This window comes from Tauraco erythrolophus, chromosome 5 (assembly GCF_009769465.1).
Source record: "Tauraco erythrolophus isolate bTauEry1 chromosome 5, bTauEry1.pri, whole genome shotgun sequence".
Classification (NCBI taxonomy): Eukaryota; Metazoa; Chordata; class Aves; order Musophagiformes; family Musophagidae; genus Tauraco; species Tauraco erythrolophus.
The window spans coordinates 9,291,089-9,310,238 of record NC_141469.1 but is presented as its reverse complement, the minus strand read 5'-3'; the positions used below and the strand labels follow the sequence as shown (position 1 = coordinate 9,310,238).

Sequence of the window (19,150 nt, the reverse complement as noted above, 5' to 3'; positions counted from 1 at the left end):
CTCTTTTCTAAGGAATTTTTTTCTTCCTGCAAATCAGTTTGATTTTACTATCTTCATTGTAGGGGTCAAGGACTAGTTAAACCTTACTTATGCTTGGTTTGTCTCTTCGATCATTGCCTTCTCTACAGTAGGAGTTTGTGGGATTTTATTTCCTGGAGGAAATACACACATTGTTGTAGAATACACATTGTGTAGAATAGTACAAAATACTGATAAGGACCTAGCACTTTGAATGCAGTGGTCTTCCAGGGTCTTCTTTGTGTTTTTTTTCAGTAGGACAAAGCTGTGTGGTTTTTCATGGAGCATAACTCCATCTAATTCAACAACTAAGTACTGATGTTCATATATTAAGCTCAGAGTGTTTGTGATGAAGCCCTGTGGCCTTAGAGGCCTTCTTGCACTCTTGGTTCTCTCCCATTTCAGTGTTGCTGTGGGGAAGATCCTGCCATCCCTGTCCTCTGACTGCTCTTTCAGGCACCAATGGAATGTTGCAATTGCCACCGTAGATTTGGCTATTTACAACTTTTCCTACTTAACACTAGTAACAATGTAACTCTGGCCTTGAAGGCTTACTTAAATATGGAAGCCAAAGAAATAATTAAGTAGGAATGTTCCTGGCAAACCCTTCCACTGGCTTCTAATTTATGGTAACAGTGAATGTCTACTAACAGGTGTTTACAGATTGGGTTTTAAGCTTGCATTTGATAGAACACAGCTGCCAAGGTTCCTTCAAATGCAGGTCAAGGGCTGTTTACCTGAAGAGTTAAAATCAACCAACCAAGCCACCCACCTGAAGTGTTCCTTGCCCCTTCTCTTTGGGAATTTGTGTATTTTTTCCAGCAACTTTAATGTGTTTCATAGAGGTCTAGTCTGGCACTACAACCTTCCCACAAAATTCATGAACCAATCAAATTATCCCCATTCTGGTTACAAACCTGTCATCTTTTCTAAGTAACTGGGCAAAGCCTGCAAGTGTTCACTCTGTAAGCACCTCAGAATAAAGCCTTTTAGAGGTGTTAGGCTCCAGTGGCAAGCCTGCATTTGTCACTTGACCACAAGCATTCCATTACTGTTTATGTTACAAACTCCTTTTCTCTTGATTGACTCCAGCCCCCATTTTGCAGGAGTGAAGTCACTGTCCTTTGCTTTTCCATACCTAAGGCATGATTTATTCTTTTTGTCGCTCAATGAACCAGCTTTGAAGATCCTCACCAAGGCACTACTTCAGTACTGCTAGCTGAGGTTATTAAACTTGTTTAAAATGTTTTAACGGTGCCATTTAAGTTGTACTCTGAAGCTTCTCGTTACTTAGGTCATAAAACAATGGTACCTCAGACAAGTTCAAAGCTGCAAGTCCATTACGGGGTTGGTCCATTTGCTCCATTTTCCTAGTGGAGTCTGGGGAAGTGGAGTTGCAAAGGGAACTGCGTTCCTCCCCCCACAAAAAAGAACAACAAAACAAAACTCAAGCTCTAGGCTGAAGGCAGCAGAGAAGGAAGCTTTCAGGATTACAAGCACAGCCCAGCATAGCTGTGGGATTCGTCAGTAAAAGAACATCAGCTAACACTTAGTCTCTTCCTCCATCTGGAACCCAGGGAGTGTCGTTTGTCACCTCAGTACAGCAGCAATGCCTCCAAGCAAAGTCTGGAGGGTAGAGGCTGCTATGAATACAAACTGGTTTCTGTTCATTCTCATGCTTTATCTCCCACGGAAACCCAAATTCCTGTTAAACTCCAGGAGCATCAGTCATGCAGACAGGCTACTGCTGCTCCTTACAGGAAAACATTATGTGGTCTCCATCAGGAACAAGAGCCATCCCGAGTCTTCCCTTCCTTACCTTTAAAAAGTCTTTAGAATCCAGTATTTAGAGCATGACAAAAGAAAAATCTTACCAAGTTTAGGCAGGGTAGGGTTTTGAAATACTTGTGCAGTCATTTCTCAACAGAAGAAATGAAGGCAAACCTAAACAAAATTCTTTAATAAGCACATGGGGGAATTTTTGGACAAGGAAAGATCCAAGACTTGCTAAGTGTTTACGAATAGACAACTGATAGAATACAGCCAGTCTTAAAAAAGACAAATTGAAAGTTGGCTTAAATGGAGCTAAAAGATATCGGAAAGGACGTTGGACATGCACATGCGTGTTCAAAATTATGGTTCTGCAACAGGTATGCCGGTTATGGAAAGGTGGTAACCACTTCAAGCCATGTAGAGAAACCTGCTGCTTAGCTAGAAGAGTCTTTGGGGTTTATTCTAAAATTCAGTGGTTTTGTTCTCAGCTCAGTGTGCAAACAGCAGTAATGCAAGTATCACTTTTTCCACCCGTCTGCCAGGGGAGAGAGGGAAGACTAAAGCCTGTGGGAAGTGAAAGGGAGCATTCCTGAGAGGGTAGCCAGAGCTGTGGACGGCCTTGGGTGGTTTTGTGTCCACCTTAATGAAAGGGACACTACCTAAGCAACTGGCCGTGTAGAGGCCAGCAGGACAGACAGCAGGTAAAGTATTCACTCTCCTCACTTTCAGCCATATTTATCATTCGTCTGTCATTTTTCTTGGACAAATACACATTGATATGAAAAAAAAGCATCAATATTGAACTTGAAGAAAACTGGCTTACATTCTAAGCAGCACTTCGGCCCTTAACAGGCTGGGTTTCCCCAATACCGTAGCGCACCAGAGGCGACAAACTCACATGCAAATCTACAGCCTTACACTCTTTCAAGTTGTTTTTCTTCACACTTTGGGGAAAAAAAAGTTGATATACAACACCGTTAGAGTTTTTTTTGTTGTTGTTTTTATAAAATTTGTCAAGATATCACAAAATTACACACACTAAAAGCTTAATCTGCACATTTTCCAATGAAAAAGTGAAATATTTTAAATCTATTACTTGTATATACAATTTCAATCCAAATTTACATTCGCATCATTTTCTTGGATAGCAAAAGGCATGGATCAAACACAGGACTGAGATGTGTCACTTCAGCATAGTTACAAGATATTACTTAAAATACGGGTATGTGTTCGTTTAAATTCCTTTAGCGCAGGCCACTTCCAGAAGGCTCAATTGTATACTGGAATTGCATTAACTGTTGGGAAGGCCACTGCTAACATCCACTCCTTTACAGTGCAAACTTTTCAGAATTTGTTTCATTGAGATTCACAAGACAATGAAAAATTAATGGATTTGTTATAACCTCTGAGATCTGATACAAGTTTAAAACTCCACACATGGCTGGCGCAGTCACTTGGGACACCTTCACGGATTAAGGCATTTAGGCTAGACATAACTTTTTAAATCTTAAAAGTTAACAGAAGTCTTTTCTGCAGTTAACTAACAAAAAGCTGAAATTCTTTTCTTACCTACCCTCGGAAGAGGTAAGTTACTCAGTTCTTTTTGAGTCTTTAAAAACAAAGTAATGAAGTTAGTAAGAAATTAGAGGATATAAACATCTCCATCTTTCAGCTGCAGAAATTGATTTGTATTTGAATAACTTACATTCAGTGAAATTGTATTTAGACCTGTTTGAAATTATTTAGGCTTAGCTAGCACAAATGCAGCAGAACTTCATTCAGATACTGCAAAATAAAGAAAAAAAAACAAACAACATTTACAAGGAATACTTTGTTTCCCTCCGAACTCATTTTTATTACTTGAAATATGGAGAAAAAAAAATTAAAATTACGCCTCTCCTGTTACGAGTACTTCATAAGAGAATTCAAATGAAGATACCTCTAAAGCCGAGAATAATTTCAATAGTTTGCTATTTTACCTACCTGCACAAACTGTACTGTATGTTAATTTAAGACCCTATGAAATCAACAGATCCTTTTTCCCCTGTGTTTTCCTGTTGTTTGAGTTACTAAGAACCAGTACTGAAGGAAATATCTGTAAAACTATCCCAGTTATGTCCACTCGAACTCCATACTTCATAAAACACTAACTATGGAGACCCTGAAAAAAATAGACTATGTCTTTAAATAGAATCCAGAAATGCAGTTTCATATAGAGCTGCACGTTCAAGTGTGCTTTTGCACAAAAACATACTTTTTAATAGTGAAATTCAAGAGCAAACCAATCACATAGATCCTTCCCTTTACATTTAAAATTCTACAGATAACGTAATATTTTTGCTTTGGTAAAATACAAATAATGGGAAAGCCTGGTAAAGAAAGCGCAGTAAATAACATGGGTGTATCATACCTTTTTAAGCAATATGAGCTGAAATGTAAGGCATCCCCAAAGTATTTTTTGCATATGCGAGGAATGCAGTTCTTTGTAAACAAAAGCTTGAGGAAAGCAACACTGAAGCCAAAGAATCTTCCCTAGGATGCTTCCGATGATCCCAAAACCAAGAGCAACTCTCCTAGGGTAAGTGTTTTGGAACTAAATCCTGTGAAAAAGAATCCAATCCCTTGTCTTCCCATGCATTTTTAATCATGTATTAGATTGGCTCGCCTTGAAGATCTCCAAATTAAAAGAGCGATGTAGAAGTTGATTCCCAAGGGCACAAGCTCATCTTACAGTCTATTTTTCTGGTACATCACTTTCTATAGATTTTGTGGCAGCGTTGTCATGGCCTATGGACGCTTGCACAGTATTCCCACTGGTCATGTTTCCCAGTGCCTGGGGCTGACAGGCAGCCGTGGGTTTAGTGGCAAGAAGTGTTTTAGAAGAATGAGACTGATGTCTGCGATGACCTGAATCCTCACCTGTTGCAGCAACCGGTCTTTTTCTGCCAGATTCTTCACTGATAGGAGGCTGAAAATAAACATGGGCCACCTGTTAAATGTTCTTCTGCAAGGCCGAGTATTTGCCTTCTCATATACTCAAAGAATCAAAATTTAAGACGAAGGGTTCCATAATTAGTTAGGCCTCATAATCTTAGTTATTCACAAGTCACTGACGATACTCTAAAGCTTTCCTGGCTGTTTTTAGCTACAAGTGCAAGTGCACGACACATTAAGGACTTTGTTAAACAATCTTACAGCATTATTTCATCATCACTGCCCAAAGCTTTGCCACAACTTTTAGAAAACAGAGGATGATGGTAACGTAGTGCACCATAGCCCAGTTATGAGAAGCATGGCAGCACTGCACTCTGGAACCACATGGTTTAAGAACTCAGCGTTCTACAGGAAGCATACATGGAATTTGGCACATAAAGTCTCAGCAAGGACAATGCCTGTCAGTTCATTAAGAAATGTCAGCTGGGCATTAATTCATCTGCCAAATTCTTCAATGGTATAGAAGTCATCAGGCTCTACGAGATGACAAACAAGCTGGTTTTTCCTATTTATTTCATTACACAATGAAAACAGATCAACACTTCTTACATTTTAGCCACCACATCCCAGCACCGTACTTTGGTTCAGAAAAGATTGTCCAGCATAAAACTGCATTTTTCATTTAATTTTTTTAATGGTGCTTTTTCTAGTCATTGACAGGATTTGTAAAGCTGCCTTTTAGTGAAATTAAGTACCTTGCAGTAATAATATTCCTACACCAAATATTTATTTAAAATAGGAATTGAAACTTACATCCACTCTGAAGTCCTCCAGTCTCTTAAATTTACTAAGGTATTCTTGCAGTTTGGGGTCAATGGCTGGAGTCTTGTGCTGAGAGTATTTTAGGTAAGCCCAAAATTTTTCCAGTCCATATAGCTGACCTAATAATGGAAAAAGGTAATTTTACCAATTTACAAAGGTCAGATTTAATTAAAACCTTAATTTTTCACTAGTAACTATATGTTTAAGAGAACTGTAAAATAAAAGGAACATGAACCAAAGTCGCTTTTAGGTTAGTTAACAAGTCAGCACCAAGGAACTGGGATTATCTCCCAGCTGAAGTTACCCTGGTGTGAGCAGTGACCGGCCTATGATAATTACCAGCTTCATAGTCTCTCTTTGTTTCTTCTTGGAAATCCTTGAATATTTCTTGCCTGAATTTCTTTTCTAGGCCATAGCTGTAAAATCTGAACAAGCATTCCAATCCATACCTGTAACAGAATCAAGAGGTATGAGAACCTTATACATACACTCCTCATTTATCAGAAGGATACAAGTCTTCAGTCTTTCTTTGCATTTAAGTAAGCAGAAAAGTCTCATTTTACCCTTTTCATAAAAAATACCTCCTTTTCACATCAATTTTGAATCAACCTCTTGTTCTGAAGCATCTTCACAAATAATCAAAACAGACTTAGGAAAGTCAGGTTTGTCCCACAGTTTCCACTTGGGAACTACAGACACTATACACGCATATGAAACAAAGACAATTGCTTTCATGTTTCCAGTATGTTTGTATGCACAGCTTCAACATAAAACCAGCTACAGAGGGTTGGACCAAAAGTCAGACTGACCCACCATCATCAGACTGACCCACCATCAGTGCAAAACCCGATGTGTAGGGCAGGACTCAGTGTCCTTTCAGCTCCTGCACACCCCCGTGCCAGGGTTTCTGCCCCAGGATTTAGTAGCTCTCTGACTTTGGCTGCCACAGCATCGCCAGAGCTGCCCGGGGCCTCTGGATAGCTGGGACCTCCTCCTGGTTCTGCATTCATCTGCTGCCACCTTAGTCCCCTTAAAAGCCTCCTGAAGTTTCTCCTGGTAAATGTATCCCTGGATAATCACAGAGATCAAAGAAAGCTCACAGCAGAGACATGCAGTATTATTAAAGCCACCTTTGCACCCTAGGCACTATCGCTCTACAGTCTCGGACAACATATCCAAACTTCAGGATTTCCATAGCCAGTACTTCCTCACTTGGCATTCAAAACACTGGGCTACCTTGTTTGTCTCTCTGGCTCAGAGAAACAGAGGCAGGGGGAACTGGGTGAAAGGAAGGGAATCATATCAAAGAGCTAAAGGGGTAGTGGTCATTTTTCTGGTATTTTTGGAAGGCAAGAAACAGCTCAAACAAGTTGAATGAGGTTAAGAATGTCTTCACCTATGGAAAGAAGAATCATGAGTGTTAGCAAGTATAGAGCTGACTTGTCATGGTCCACAAGTTACAAGATTTTGTAGAATTCAGGACCGAGTACAAGTCAGGAAATGTTGCACGTTCAGCTGTTGGTCTGCAAAGCACAAATACATACAAACAGATTTTTGGTATTAAAATAACCTATACAGACTGCTATTTTTAGAATTCACAAAGAGTCAAAGCCAATACTAAAAACGTTCACTTCAGATATACATCAACTTCACAGTCATTAAAATTAATCCTAAGAACTCAACAGTTTTGAACTTCCAGGAAAAAGCAAATACCTGTAGTGTTCTTTTGCATCATCTAGAGCAAGTTGTTTGAATTCCTCATACATTTTCTTGTTAAAGTGATCTCTCAGAAAAAAGGACCAGAAACGAAAAAGCGTGTTCATTTCTTGGGACTGGCCAATTCCCAACCGTTTCCTCTCTGGAAGAAAAAAGGAAAAAAAAAAAGAAAAAAAACACTTAAAATTTTTCAGCAGAATATTTTCAAGTGCTTTTCCATTAGTAATACACACACAAGATCTTCCAGTAACTTAAGTTTAAATTTGAGGGTAATGTTTTTGTCAGGGAATGTAAAGTTAAATGGAAAGTAGAGTTCCTAAAATAGAAGCATCCTATTTTGCTTTTCTTTCCCAGGAAAAATTAACTAATATTTTAGAAGTGCATTTAGCAGCTTACCCATTAGACACCTTCGACGATATTTGTGGTACACCTGTTGAGTAAAGCCATTCTCTTTTAACAGTTCATGAGAAGGATGCTGAAATTTTGGAAGAGAATTTGGGGTACAGCCGTAACTTCCTGCTAGTGGAGCTCCTTCTGAAGGTGAAGCATTGGAACTACTGAAGAAAAAAAAAAAGCCAAACTTATTTCTGTCCTATAAACGGTGCTTTGCTACGCAATCAGTTTTCAACCATTCTGATGGACGCGAGAGCTGTCAGAACAGTACAGTCACCTGGTGACCACTACAGTGCACGCCTGGGGCCCCAGTCACCTGGGTTTGGGTGCACCTCAAGAACATCAAATTCTGTGCTAATATGTCCAAAAATGGGCAGTTTTGGATGATGATAATTAAACATTACTGTAATGCCTGATTTGAAATGACCACTTAAAGGCAAAAAAAAAATCACTGAACGCCAGTACTTCGAGTAATATTACTGCTACTAGATCATGGATCAACATTGTGAACACAGTCTAGCTAGCTTACTTCCAGACAGCCTTGTATGGTATGGTTTTTCTTTCTTGCTCACTTTTTTCTTGCTGCCATTGTATCTATAAATTGTCTTTTACAGCAGCTTATTTCTCCATTAGCAGTGAGAATTAATGACGTTGCAAACAACTTTTCTATGACCAAAAAAACACACAATTTACCTCACAGATGAAGCTCTTGGCCTGTGGTCTCTGGAATCCATCACCCAACCAACATGGCATTCTAAGGGAGGATTTGTACTGTGTCGTGTTTTTCTTTTTCTTGGAGTCTAAGAGGGAAAACAGTATTTATTTCCCCACTTTGATTTCATTCATTCTCTCTCTTTAAACAAAGTTCTAAAAGTTTTATATTCTAGCTAACACATGAAGTCACAACACTGCAGTTTCATAACCTGAAGATTAGTCTTAAGTAACAAACTAAAAATCTTTACACATTACACTTTTCCAGCAAGGACTTTTGAGAAATTTTACAGAGAAAACTCGGAAACCATTTTGTAGAAATAAAAAGGAATTAATATAGGAAATATTTTGAAGATAAACAAAAAAGTACAAGCGTTTCATTTTTTGTCTTTTCATTCTTGTTAAATATATGCACAGACATAAGTCATACAGGTTTTTTCTGGTTTTAAAAAAATAATACGTCTTTCCATTTACCTTTACATCAATGGATCGTGCTTCTTTAACAACAGGGTAGAATCTGGGTGTTTTGTTGGGATCCTGTAGCCTCGGGGTGCGAGGTGTTCGTGGGGCAAAGCCAGGGTGAACACAGGGGGAATCTGGAACTGCTGTTGGCAGTGATCGAGCTATTGCTGCTGCTGGAGGTACTTCAATACTTAACAAATTACAAGCCAGTTCCTCTGCTAAATCTGTAGACAGGCAGGAGAAAACATTTGTTTGCAAAAGAGACTCAGGATTTCAAATCCCAGGCTCCCCCCTAGTATCTTAAAGGCCTGTTTCATTTCAAGTGAACGACATCATCCCCAAACGATAATCAAATTAACCAAAGCACTTGGTGTAGCAGCAGTACAAACTGCTCAAAACCAAGGAATAATGTTTCAAGCATGTCTTTGCTAGAAAATTTAAACCCACTTCTTTCTTACCTGCTTGTTCTCTTGTATCTACACTAGTAAAGTAATGCAAAAAAACCACCGGTGAAAGTGTAACCATGTTCTACTTTTTGGTGAGCTGGTGGGTTTAGTGAAGTGGTGGGTTCAGTGAGGTGGTTTTCTTCAACTACTTTAAAGATGCTATTAGCATATATCCTAGTAAACATTAATATTACTACTATATCCGAAACACCTCAAAAGATTTAGACATTGTGACTGCTCAGTAAGGTTACGATACAAGTGGAAAATTCGTCTAACCTCACATTGTTCTATCCTTGCCTCCCATAAAAATACTGGTTTCTAGAAAGTTTCACAACATCACTAGCTATTACTTCACACGTTGTAAATGCCAAGTTACACAGAAAGAACTTGATGTTGGTATATGGTGACAACAAAATAGAACACTGCCTTTTGATGCTCATATATATCCTGAAAAGTACTAGTACCAGCTGCTTCTGCTTCAAAGGAAACCACGCTACTGATGAACAGCTGACAACTTGAAAAATTAGCAAACAAAAAGCCCCTCAGACTACTGAAAGAACCAAAATCAAAACATAACACAGGCAGAAAGAGTTAAAACACCTACAGAATTGTTCCTTATTACAGAGAGTCAAAGAACAAATACGCATCACTTACCTTTCCGTAACCCTGGAGGTCCTGGAGGAACTTCTTGGGTCAGATCAGCAATTGGTTCTGGTGCAAGGCTATCAAATTCTTCCTTACTAATGAGATTTAGCTTCTTAAAGTTCTCAATCTCTTGCTGAATTAGAGAAAGCAAATTATAAATGCAGAGCACGATAATGGATATCATCCTGAGAAACAGCTGAATCTCACAAGAGAAAATAAGCAAGCCAGAATTGATGCACAACTACCCCTGCACAGCCAGGACCGATTTGTTTTAAGGAAGATGGAAGGAGTCCCCAGCACACGTTGTACAAAAGCTGCTGTGAACACTGTATGTAACCTCATGCAGCTCACATGGCGCTCACTGAAAGAAACAGTTACGCCAGCAAATGGGCAGAGACAGGTTAAGGTCACCTACATGTGAATTTTCACAGACAAATAAGATGTAGAAATGACTGAGATCCTGCCCTTTTCCAAACCCAAAGCCATTTTCCTTCTGCAGTAAGCATGCCAAGGAAGACCCTAGCAATTTAGGGGAACAGAAGAGGCCCTGCTCCCTTCTTTCGGCTACATCTAAAGAAAATCTAGTGTGCAGCTTTGCTTTTTTTTTTTTTTTTCAATTTGGTAGCTCAAAGTGCAAAAGGACCGGATTTTCCAAGATGTGTAGCAGCATCTCAAATCACTCATACCCCTACTCAGCTGAAGGTGAGGTGGGACATGTGTGCATGCTGTGTGTGAAAAATCTGTCTTATATCATTGTCAAGAACATAATAAGGAAAAAGAAAATATTTTATCTTGCTGTGTGCTATTTCTCACTGCCCTCTTCCAGTTTGGTGGCTTTCTGTGTCTGTTTCCTTTGTAATAAAAACTCCATATTCTGAATTCTACCTTTATTTCTTGCTCTTATTCTCAACAGTCATTTCTGTCAGCTCTTTTTTGTACCCCACATGCCCCATTTGGCCTTTAAGCTACTCTCCCCCTCCCTTTACCCCCAACCCACCTTTGCCCCTGTGCACAGATGAAACTCCTTCCCCTCACCACTTAGTGTTCAGGTAACTTTCTAGTTCCGTACACATGGTGTCTGCTGCTGATACAGTGGGATTGCCTACAGACATGCCACTCGTGGGGCTCCCTCACACAAACGAAGGGGTTTCTTAGTAAACCAAGAGCAGTAAGTGACAAGACTGCAGCGTACCACATTGACCTCTGCCTATGCAGTGCTGGAGTTCAACTCATCTTTAGTTTTACAGCTGCTTAGTATATTTCAAAAAATAATAATTAAAAAAAATTATCGCAAAACTGACAATCTCCTTGCAAAGTTTTGAAAGCTTCTAAGACAGGGGCCCATGTACAGGCTAGGAAATAAAAGGGTTTCTCTAATACAATAAGGTGCACAATCCCAAGTTTCATTTGCTTACAGAGCTACCATTCTAACGGGCTACAGGGCAAACAGAACCTTAATAAAAAAACCTACTTTAAAATGAGTGTAAAACCTTCCTCTCGTATTATCTCGTCTCAGAAACGTGCCCCTTCCCCTCTGGTAGGGGTTTGCAAACATTACAGAACAAGCTATTCATAGAACACGAAAATACTGGAAAAGCTGAACCATCTCCAAAACGTTAAAAGTATTTCTAAAAAAAAAATTAATTCATTCAATGTTTTTGGTCAAATCTACGACAAGAAAAACTTGCTGGTTTTGCTTTCAGCTGTTCGCAACATGATCAAAATAAAGAGAATTCAATAGATCTGTAAATTCAACTACTGTCACTTTTCTTTCAAAAAAGTGTAGCATTTTACAATTATGTAGCAGATGGCTAAAGTTAATTTTTGGACAGGCATGGTTTTCAGGTCAAAAATTAGGAGAGTTACCTTCATCCTAGTGTCATTTTCACACTGCTCCATCCACAAATCCTGCTCATAATAGTATAAGCCATCATTAATAACTTTAGCAAGTTCTGATGTAATTTTTGCACGGCATACATGGTTGCCAGTACGATCTCCACCAGGATGTCTTCTCATATATGGTGGTGTCTGTGTTACAATCAAAATCTTGTTTACGTCCTGATCATCAATTTCATAATCGGAATCGCTGTCTGACCAATCAGTAAATTTATTCTTCCGACCTTGAATTTGTTCCATCTCTTCATCAAACAAAAAATCGAGTTCTTCTTGTTCTTGTTCCTCTGGAGGTGGAGGTGGCTGTTGTTGATCTGATGTTTGATCAGGTATAGGAACACTTTCCTAAGTTGGAAAAAGTGATGCATTTTATATTTGAATTGGATAGCGATTATCCAAGTGGGATACAAATACAACATCACAGAACATTTTCAATAAACAAATGTACAACAATTACAAACAATACAGCCACGTTCAGATGTTTATTAAGTAAATTATTGTTCTAAATAATTCTGCCACAAGCTTTTAGAACAGTTCTCAATGCACATTACGTTTTTCAATAATCAACAGTATTGTTGATTGTTGAAAAACCTAACACAGTATTATTGATTGACAGTTTACATGAGGTAAAACTGTCCCTCAGCAGAAAAAAACCCAGTATTTCCTTTTCATTTTAGTGAGCTTTGAATCGGGACTTTAAAAGCACTCACTATGTCTGGTTGAGCGAGAAGTACGCATGCTAACTGTACTGCATTATCAATCATCACCTACATGAAGACATGAAAAATCTTGTTCTACAGTATCCTCTGGAAGTTGGCAGGTTTTGCATTTGTTTAAATAAACATACTTAAAAGGTTTTTATTTTACCTTTAGTTTGACTGTGGATGCACGATGCCTCTTCTTCACTTCTATCCAAGGTTCAGAGTCCAAATCGGGCAAACTTGTAGACAATCCTTTAGACATTGTCTGAAAATTGCTCGTTTCAGTGTTTTCCTTTGGACTCAGTGGGCTTCCCATTCTTGGAGAACTGGGTGCAGACTCTAGCATTGGAAAACAGTAGTTCAGTTCCTGTTGAGGGTTGTTTTGGTTTTGAATTTTTGGTTTTCAATTGTTTCACTAGTCTTTCTTTTAACTGCAGCTACCATTTTTCTACCTCTATGGTTAAATTTAACACTGAGCAGCAAAATTTCTTTTTGTTTTTAGGAGACAACTTTTTACAGTTCACTCAACATTTTAGAAAAAGATGAATTTTAGCAACTTATTTACATGGAAAGTATCTAACAGACTGAGAGAAATGATGTGTTATTCAGAAAACAAGAGCAGCATCACTAGGGACACGTTTTCTCCACACCATGCTCTAGCCCTATGGACAGGTGCCTAACTCAGTCTTCACTTTTCTCATTTACTTCCAGCCAACGTTTTCGCAAAAGATTTCCTTACCAAGGGTTATCAGCGAACAAAACCATTTCCCTATTAATAACGTGAATGAGATCCCCATCCAAAACCAGGATGCACCAAATAAAGTGTTAACTTTCAGCTGTTACCAAAACGAAACAGATTTTATGACTGACTCAAGATTATTGTTACTACTTCTACTACTAAAGGACTGCAGCCCATCATACTATACTCTGGAGAATGGTCACAGCCATAACACAGAAGAGACATTTTTTTATCTACTTCACATCAGCCATGTCAGCCACGTGACTTGGCAACTGCAAGGCTGACTGGCCTATCAGCTGAATAAACAGTGACCAAACGTACAACTTGTATTATGAAATCACTATCAAGAGGCAAATTTCCTAAGCTAGATAGACAGTCCTAAACTTATGTTATTAGAAAATAAATCCTTTACCAGTATGTGAGCCAAAAATTTGGCCTGGTACGAATTCTGGACAATCAATGAGCTGAGAGAAGTCAGTCGGTGGCAGGCTGCACGGAGGAGGACCTGGAATTGGCCACTTTTCTGGATCCACCCTTTTTCTTATCCTCTGATCCACAGTTTCAACTTCTGTACTGTCCTTTAGGGCCTGTGTGACAAGCATATTGTAACTTCAAAAACTTTACATATCCAACACCATCCAAATAAAGAAAAAACACACCCAAACACAAGCTTTGTCATTTATAGCCTCTTTATAAAATCCTTGTCATTCCACACAGAAACCTTTCTTCACTTCGTAACACGGACTTTAAACAGCAGTACGAAATTAACCAAGCAGCTTTCTACATACATACGTCTGAATTATTTTACCTCCAAGATGAGCGCAGCATTTGTAGTCAGAGCTTGCATCCGACGGAAGCTAGCAATCAATGAAACAGGCAGAAATCCTTGTTGGTCCATCTTTCTCCTCAGAAAGAAGTCTCTTTCCAGATTTTCTGTGCTGAAATAGTACTCACTGCAGAAAGAAACATACAAATATGAGCCTATCATAGGTTAAAGAAAATCCTAAAATAGCAACTTAGAGACTCGTCATTAAAACAGAGCATAACTTGTCATCAGCAAAATCATTCTTTCAACAGGCGTATCGTTGTAAGCAACACTTGCAGAACGGCACGAACTCTCGACACGTTAAGCAAGACTTGTGATCCAGTACCGTGCACAGGGGTATAAACCAAAGCCTCGCCACGTCTGCATATATAAACTGCACAAGGAAAAACTACGCTCAATTTCAATTTCACCCATCCCCTCCCTTATTACTTACATGAACAGAAGGAAACAACATTCTCTCAACCTCCACACAGATGAAGGACAATTACTGCTTACAGTCAGGGCTTAAGTTACTTCCCACACAGCAGTATCAGTGCACCTTCATCCTGAACTGTATCTTTTCTTTTCCCAGTTTCCAGATCATTAGAAGGTTTAAGTATCCTATCTGAGTGTCGAGACACATATATATATATACACACTCTGAATCATTACTTCAAGCATGCTTGTGGGAAGACGAGAAAATAAAAACAGTCATGTTGTATTTGTCATGAAACTGTACCAAAAGGCACAACAGTTCATGGAGAAATATAAAGTCTGGAAGAAGAGATGATGTTTAGTGAATGAAGAGGGACAAAGACCATTTCAGGAATCTGACAATACCACAGCACAAAAGAGACGAGGGACAAAGAAATAGCAGAAAAATAAATCATCTTAAACAATGGAGCTGCTGTATGAAACGATCAAGGTGTCAAGACGTTTTTATACTTAGTGAAGAGAAAGTAAGGAATTCAAATCATGATCCGTCACACAAGGCAAAGGAACAAGAAAACATCCTATGAAAAAGAATGGGAAAAAACCCAATTTAATCATGATGACTAAAAGCTTGGCCTTTCACAGAGTTTACACATCATACCATGCTTTTGCATATTACGTCGAAGGAATACTACTCCTCGTCAGGTTCGGGAAAATGTAGCTAGTGAAATATTTAATGGAGAGCAATTTAAATTCTGCGACACACAAATAGACGTAGTGCAAAAACAAAAAAAGCGAGCATTAAAATGCTGAGGAAAAGAAAAGTACATGCAAATGTAAATAAAGTTAATTCTCATTTCAAGTATAAAACACTAAGTGTCTCCACTGAAGTTGGGATCAAGGCCAAAGTTACCAAGAGGAGAGGACTTTGATGCCATCATTGACCCAAGGAGAAGCTTGATACCAATTCACCTCTAATTTTTGTCAGCTAAAGAAATTTGAAGCAAAAGCTCTCTATATGAAACACTCAGCTCCCAGACAGAATGAATATAGTCTCGAAGTTGGACAATAAGACATATGACAAATGAAAACACTGCCATTAAATCTGAGCAAACAGAAAAGAGAATAAGGCTTTTGGAGAATTAAGCTCTTACTCAGAGCTAAGTAAACTGATCAGTGAAGCAGCTGTGCACAAAGAGAAAGTTTCTTCCAAGAATATCCTATCTACTGTCCTGAATTGCTGCATTTCTTTTCCCTTCCCAGTCTAGAAGATCAGCAAGCACAACAGCCGTACAGCAACATTTCACTAGTGTTACCTTTACAGTCATACAGTAAAGGTAAAATCTTGTAACGCTTCACCTAGTTAAAAATTCCACAAGCAGAAATGGACAATGACTGAACTTGACTCAAACTGCCTCACTTGATGTCCATCACTCTAGAAAAAGGAACGTGAAAGACCGTTAATGATAAGACACCGCACAAGTTTGCTCCAAGTAGAGGGACAAACCTAAACACACGCACCCCCTCCAGCTTTTCTCTTCTCTTCCAATTTCCTTGGAATTCCCCTGCTTATTCTTGAATTGATGCAGACTTGGGCACATGTCTGAACTGTTAATTTTTTGGGTTTTTTTTTAAAGAAAGAGGACTTTAGAGTTCTAGTGCATGTTGCAAATTGAGGAGTTGCTAAGCACAAACTTTTCAGGCTGATGACTGCAGCCTGTAATTAAACGCATTAAAGATTTTTGCACGTAATACAAGTATTACTCTCTCTTGTACATCAAGCTGGTTCTTGGGACAAGCATAAACTGCTTGACAGTAGTTTATTTCTTACTGTAATTACACATCAACTCAGTTGGACACAGCCTCTAACATTTTTCCCTATTAAGCAGGGAAAAATTTTAAAATTTATCGATTCACTACGATTCAAACCAATCTTTCTTCTCTAACATATTCTGATTCATCTTGGACTCCATAAGGAACTCTGAGATCTAACAGTTTTGTGCAGCTTTATTCTGCATATACTTCCTACTTTGGCATAGCCACTTTAATATTGTATAACTAAATCATGAAAGGTAGGAAAAAACATCCCATTTAGAAGCTAACAATAGGCAATTGATGAACAAAGTCTGTTTCCCATTGTTTTTAATGTGATAAAAGAAGTGTCTAGATAACAAAACCACCTTTTTTTTTTTTTAAGGAGCATAAAAGTAGTGAAGTTATATTCTAGCCCTGCTCAAGAATCTCTCTCTCTCTCGTGGAAAGCAAACTCCACAATCAAACTGCCTTCGGAGTTCATATCAGACCAGCAACCAATGGCTCTGGTTAGCCAGCCATGTCAAGTCTTCTACTGACACCTGCCAGCCTCTCATCACTAAAATAAAATACAAATATAACCAGAAGTCAGATGTGACCAATGCTGTAACTGACATTTTTCTCAGCAGAGGGGGACATCATCATGTCCTACCTTAGAAGGTCTGGATTCTACACTGCATGCCCAGAAATCTGGCCAACAGTGGAGTGTCTGTGCTCCTCCCTCACTTGTCTGAGGACAGTGCAGGCCGATTATCCTGACATGGGGGTACATGTCCACTGTCAGGTCTCATAGGGGCCTGGCAGCAAGAGTAACAAAAAAGACTGCAATAGAAGTTTTGAAGTTGATAGCCACATGCCAGATACTTTCTGCCCTTAAAGAGGCTTTTTTCTTCCTTTTTTGCGTCAACTGTAACAAAAGAAGCAAGAATAAAATAAGCAAGTTGCTTTATGGAATACAAGGGCAATCAAAAACCACCACAAAGGCATCGCTGAGAAACGCTGTTTCAAGTACAGAAGATGAAATATCTGCCAGTGGTGGAAACTGTCTCTTTAAAATGAACTAGTGGTTTCCAGGCCCTTTTTGACTTGCCTCCTGGTGATAATCAGTCTTCCAGATGGTTTCTCACTGCCTAATGGCATACACGAGAAAGTAAACATTTCAGATTATTGAAAAATCAAGTATCATTGCAAAACTACTCTTTCAGTTAAATGTTTCAGGTGAAACACTATGAAAACATAAAACTAACAAGACTTCTCAAAGGGAAATTGAGAGCAAATAAGGGAAACATCTAGCTACATCACCCAAGAAGAGCTTTATAGGCAAACAGACCAACAGTACTCAAAGCACAAGCTCAGAGACATCCATATCCCAGTTACATGACAACATGAAGAGGGCTATGTACCATAAATACAGCAGGTATACAAGTTAGAGCCAGACTACAGCACAAGATGCACAACAGCTGCCTTAAAATTCCTCCCCATCACTCAAGTTTTCCCACCCCACTAGTGAATAAGTTCAAACTGACACTGGTAACCGTCAAATCAAAAAGTTAAATTCAAATGCCTTAATTTCCATCTTTATATGGATAATAAGGATTAAACACTGTTTAAATGGGTTATTTTATCTTAACTAGATCTCTAAAAATATGTGTACATTAAACAATCTACTTACATTTGATGTTTTATATATTCTTTGAGAAGTGCTTCATCCACAGAATACATCTGCACTCCTGTTGCATCACCATAGTAATACATCACACTAGCATTAAGCTCAGGTTGAAATATTTGGTCAGTTCCTTCACCATACAGTTCTTGATAACCAACTGAATATTCAAAGTTCACTTCAAAATAAACGAGAACATAAAAGAAAAATGACAAAAAATTTTAAGTTCGGCACACAAATACTTAAAGGCATGATGCACACTGCTATTTTTACTGTAGGTTTTTAGCACTTGATTTTAAAAAGACTCAAGCTACTTCATTGTATTAAGTTACAGGATATGTTTTTTGAGACAACTCCTACTTCATGCACAAACAACAACATTGTAAGCATAGTTTTAAAATTTCTGCTACGCAGCTACTTCTTTGCATACTTCTGGGGTTTCCTCTGCCTCGTCCTCTTCCTCTGCCTCGTCCTCGTCCTCTGCCTCTGGAGAATCCGCGAACACTGCCACCCTCACTTCTCACGCTGCACACTTCATCATGATCATCTCTCTTTTCTCTATCACGACGCCAATCTTTAAGAGAAAAAAAGCATAATACTTGCACTCATAATTAAATACCACAGTGCCAAAAAGTCCCCTGCACCAGAAGAGTTCTCAGCTTGTGCCCAGGCAATCCACTGACTCAGCCATGCTGGCTGAAGCAGAAGGTCAGATCTGAAGCTGCAGGAGTGATACAGTACAGTTTGCCCAGTCATGCCTGAGAGGGTGTCGGGCAGAAGCTGTTAGCAATAAAGAAGAGTCAATGGGCTTGACTGGCAGTCAATCTCAAATGCTTCTGAAGCAACTGGACACTCTGGTGCCAGCTCAGGGATCATGGTATCTGAACACTAATTCTGTCCCAGCCGAAACCAGGACAGACAGGAAGGAACGATCATGCAATTCTCCCTCCAGGCATAATACAGTCTCCTTCTGTGGAGGACTCCCAGCACCTAGAGAGAGCTATGAAGAGCTGCTAGCTCTTGATGATCCTGCTTGGGGTGGGATTTTCACAGCAATGGCTCTCTGAAGCCTCCCTTTTGTTCCCAGAAGCAGCAGTCTGCTGCTCCCCTGACTCTGCCCATTTAACAGCAATCCTTTATTCTCTGCAGGTCGTGACCCAAACTGAGCTTTTAAGGTAAGAATCT

General features: G+C 39.1%; 1 protein-coding gene across 4 annotated transcripts in view; it reads right to left on the bottom strand.

The window, feature by feature from the left end:
* Positions 1-435: 435 nt before the first annotated feature.
* LARP1B (La ribonucleoprotein 1B) overlaps positions 436-19,150 on the bottom strand; it is a 35,294-nt gene continuing 16,579 nt past the window's right edge. Inside the window, exons 6-19 of one of the 4 annotated variants that reach the window (XM_086611353.1) lie at positions 18,384-18,539; positions 17,975-18,143; positions 14,062-14,206; positions 13,666-13,840; positions 12,681-12,853; positions 11,787-12,158; positions 9,930-10,053; positions 8,842-9,053; positions 8,350-8,456; positions 7,660-7,820; positions 7,261-7,405; positions 5,887-5,996; positions 5,539-5,666; positions 436-4,759 (exon numbers count right to left, since the gene is read on the bottom strand). In XM_086611353.1, coding sequence (XP_086467479.1) covers positions 4,526-4,759; positions 5,539-5,666; positions 5,887-5,996; positions 7,261-7,405; positions 7,660-7,820; positions 8,350-8,456; positions 8,842-9,053; positions 9,930-10,053; positions 11,787-12,158; positions 12,681-12,853; positions 13,666-13,840; positions 14,062-14,206; positions 17,975-18,143; positions 18,384-18,539 — 2,411 coding nt within the window. In that variant the 3' untranslated portion in view covers positions 436-4,525. The remainder of the gene's footprint in view (positions 4,760-5,538; positions 5,667-5,886; positions 5,997-7,260; positions 7,406-7,659; positions 7,821-8,349; positions 8,457-8,841; positions 9,054-9,929; positions 10,054-11,786; positions 12,159-12,680; positions 12,854-13,665; positions 13,841-14,061; positions 14,207-17,974; positions 18,144-18,383; positions 18,540-19,150) is intronic. The other 3 variants (XM_086611352.1, XM_086611354.1, XM_086611355.1) reach the window with 3 other exon arrangements.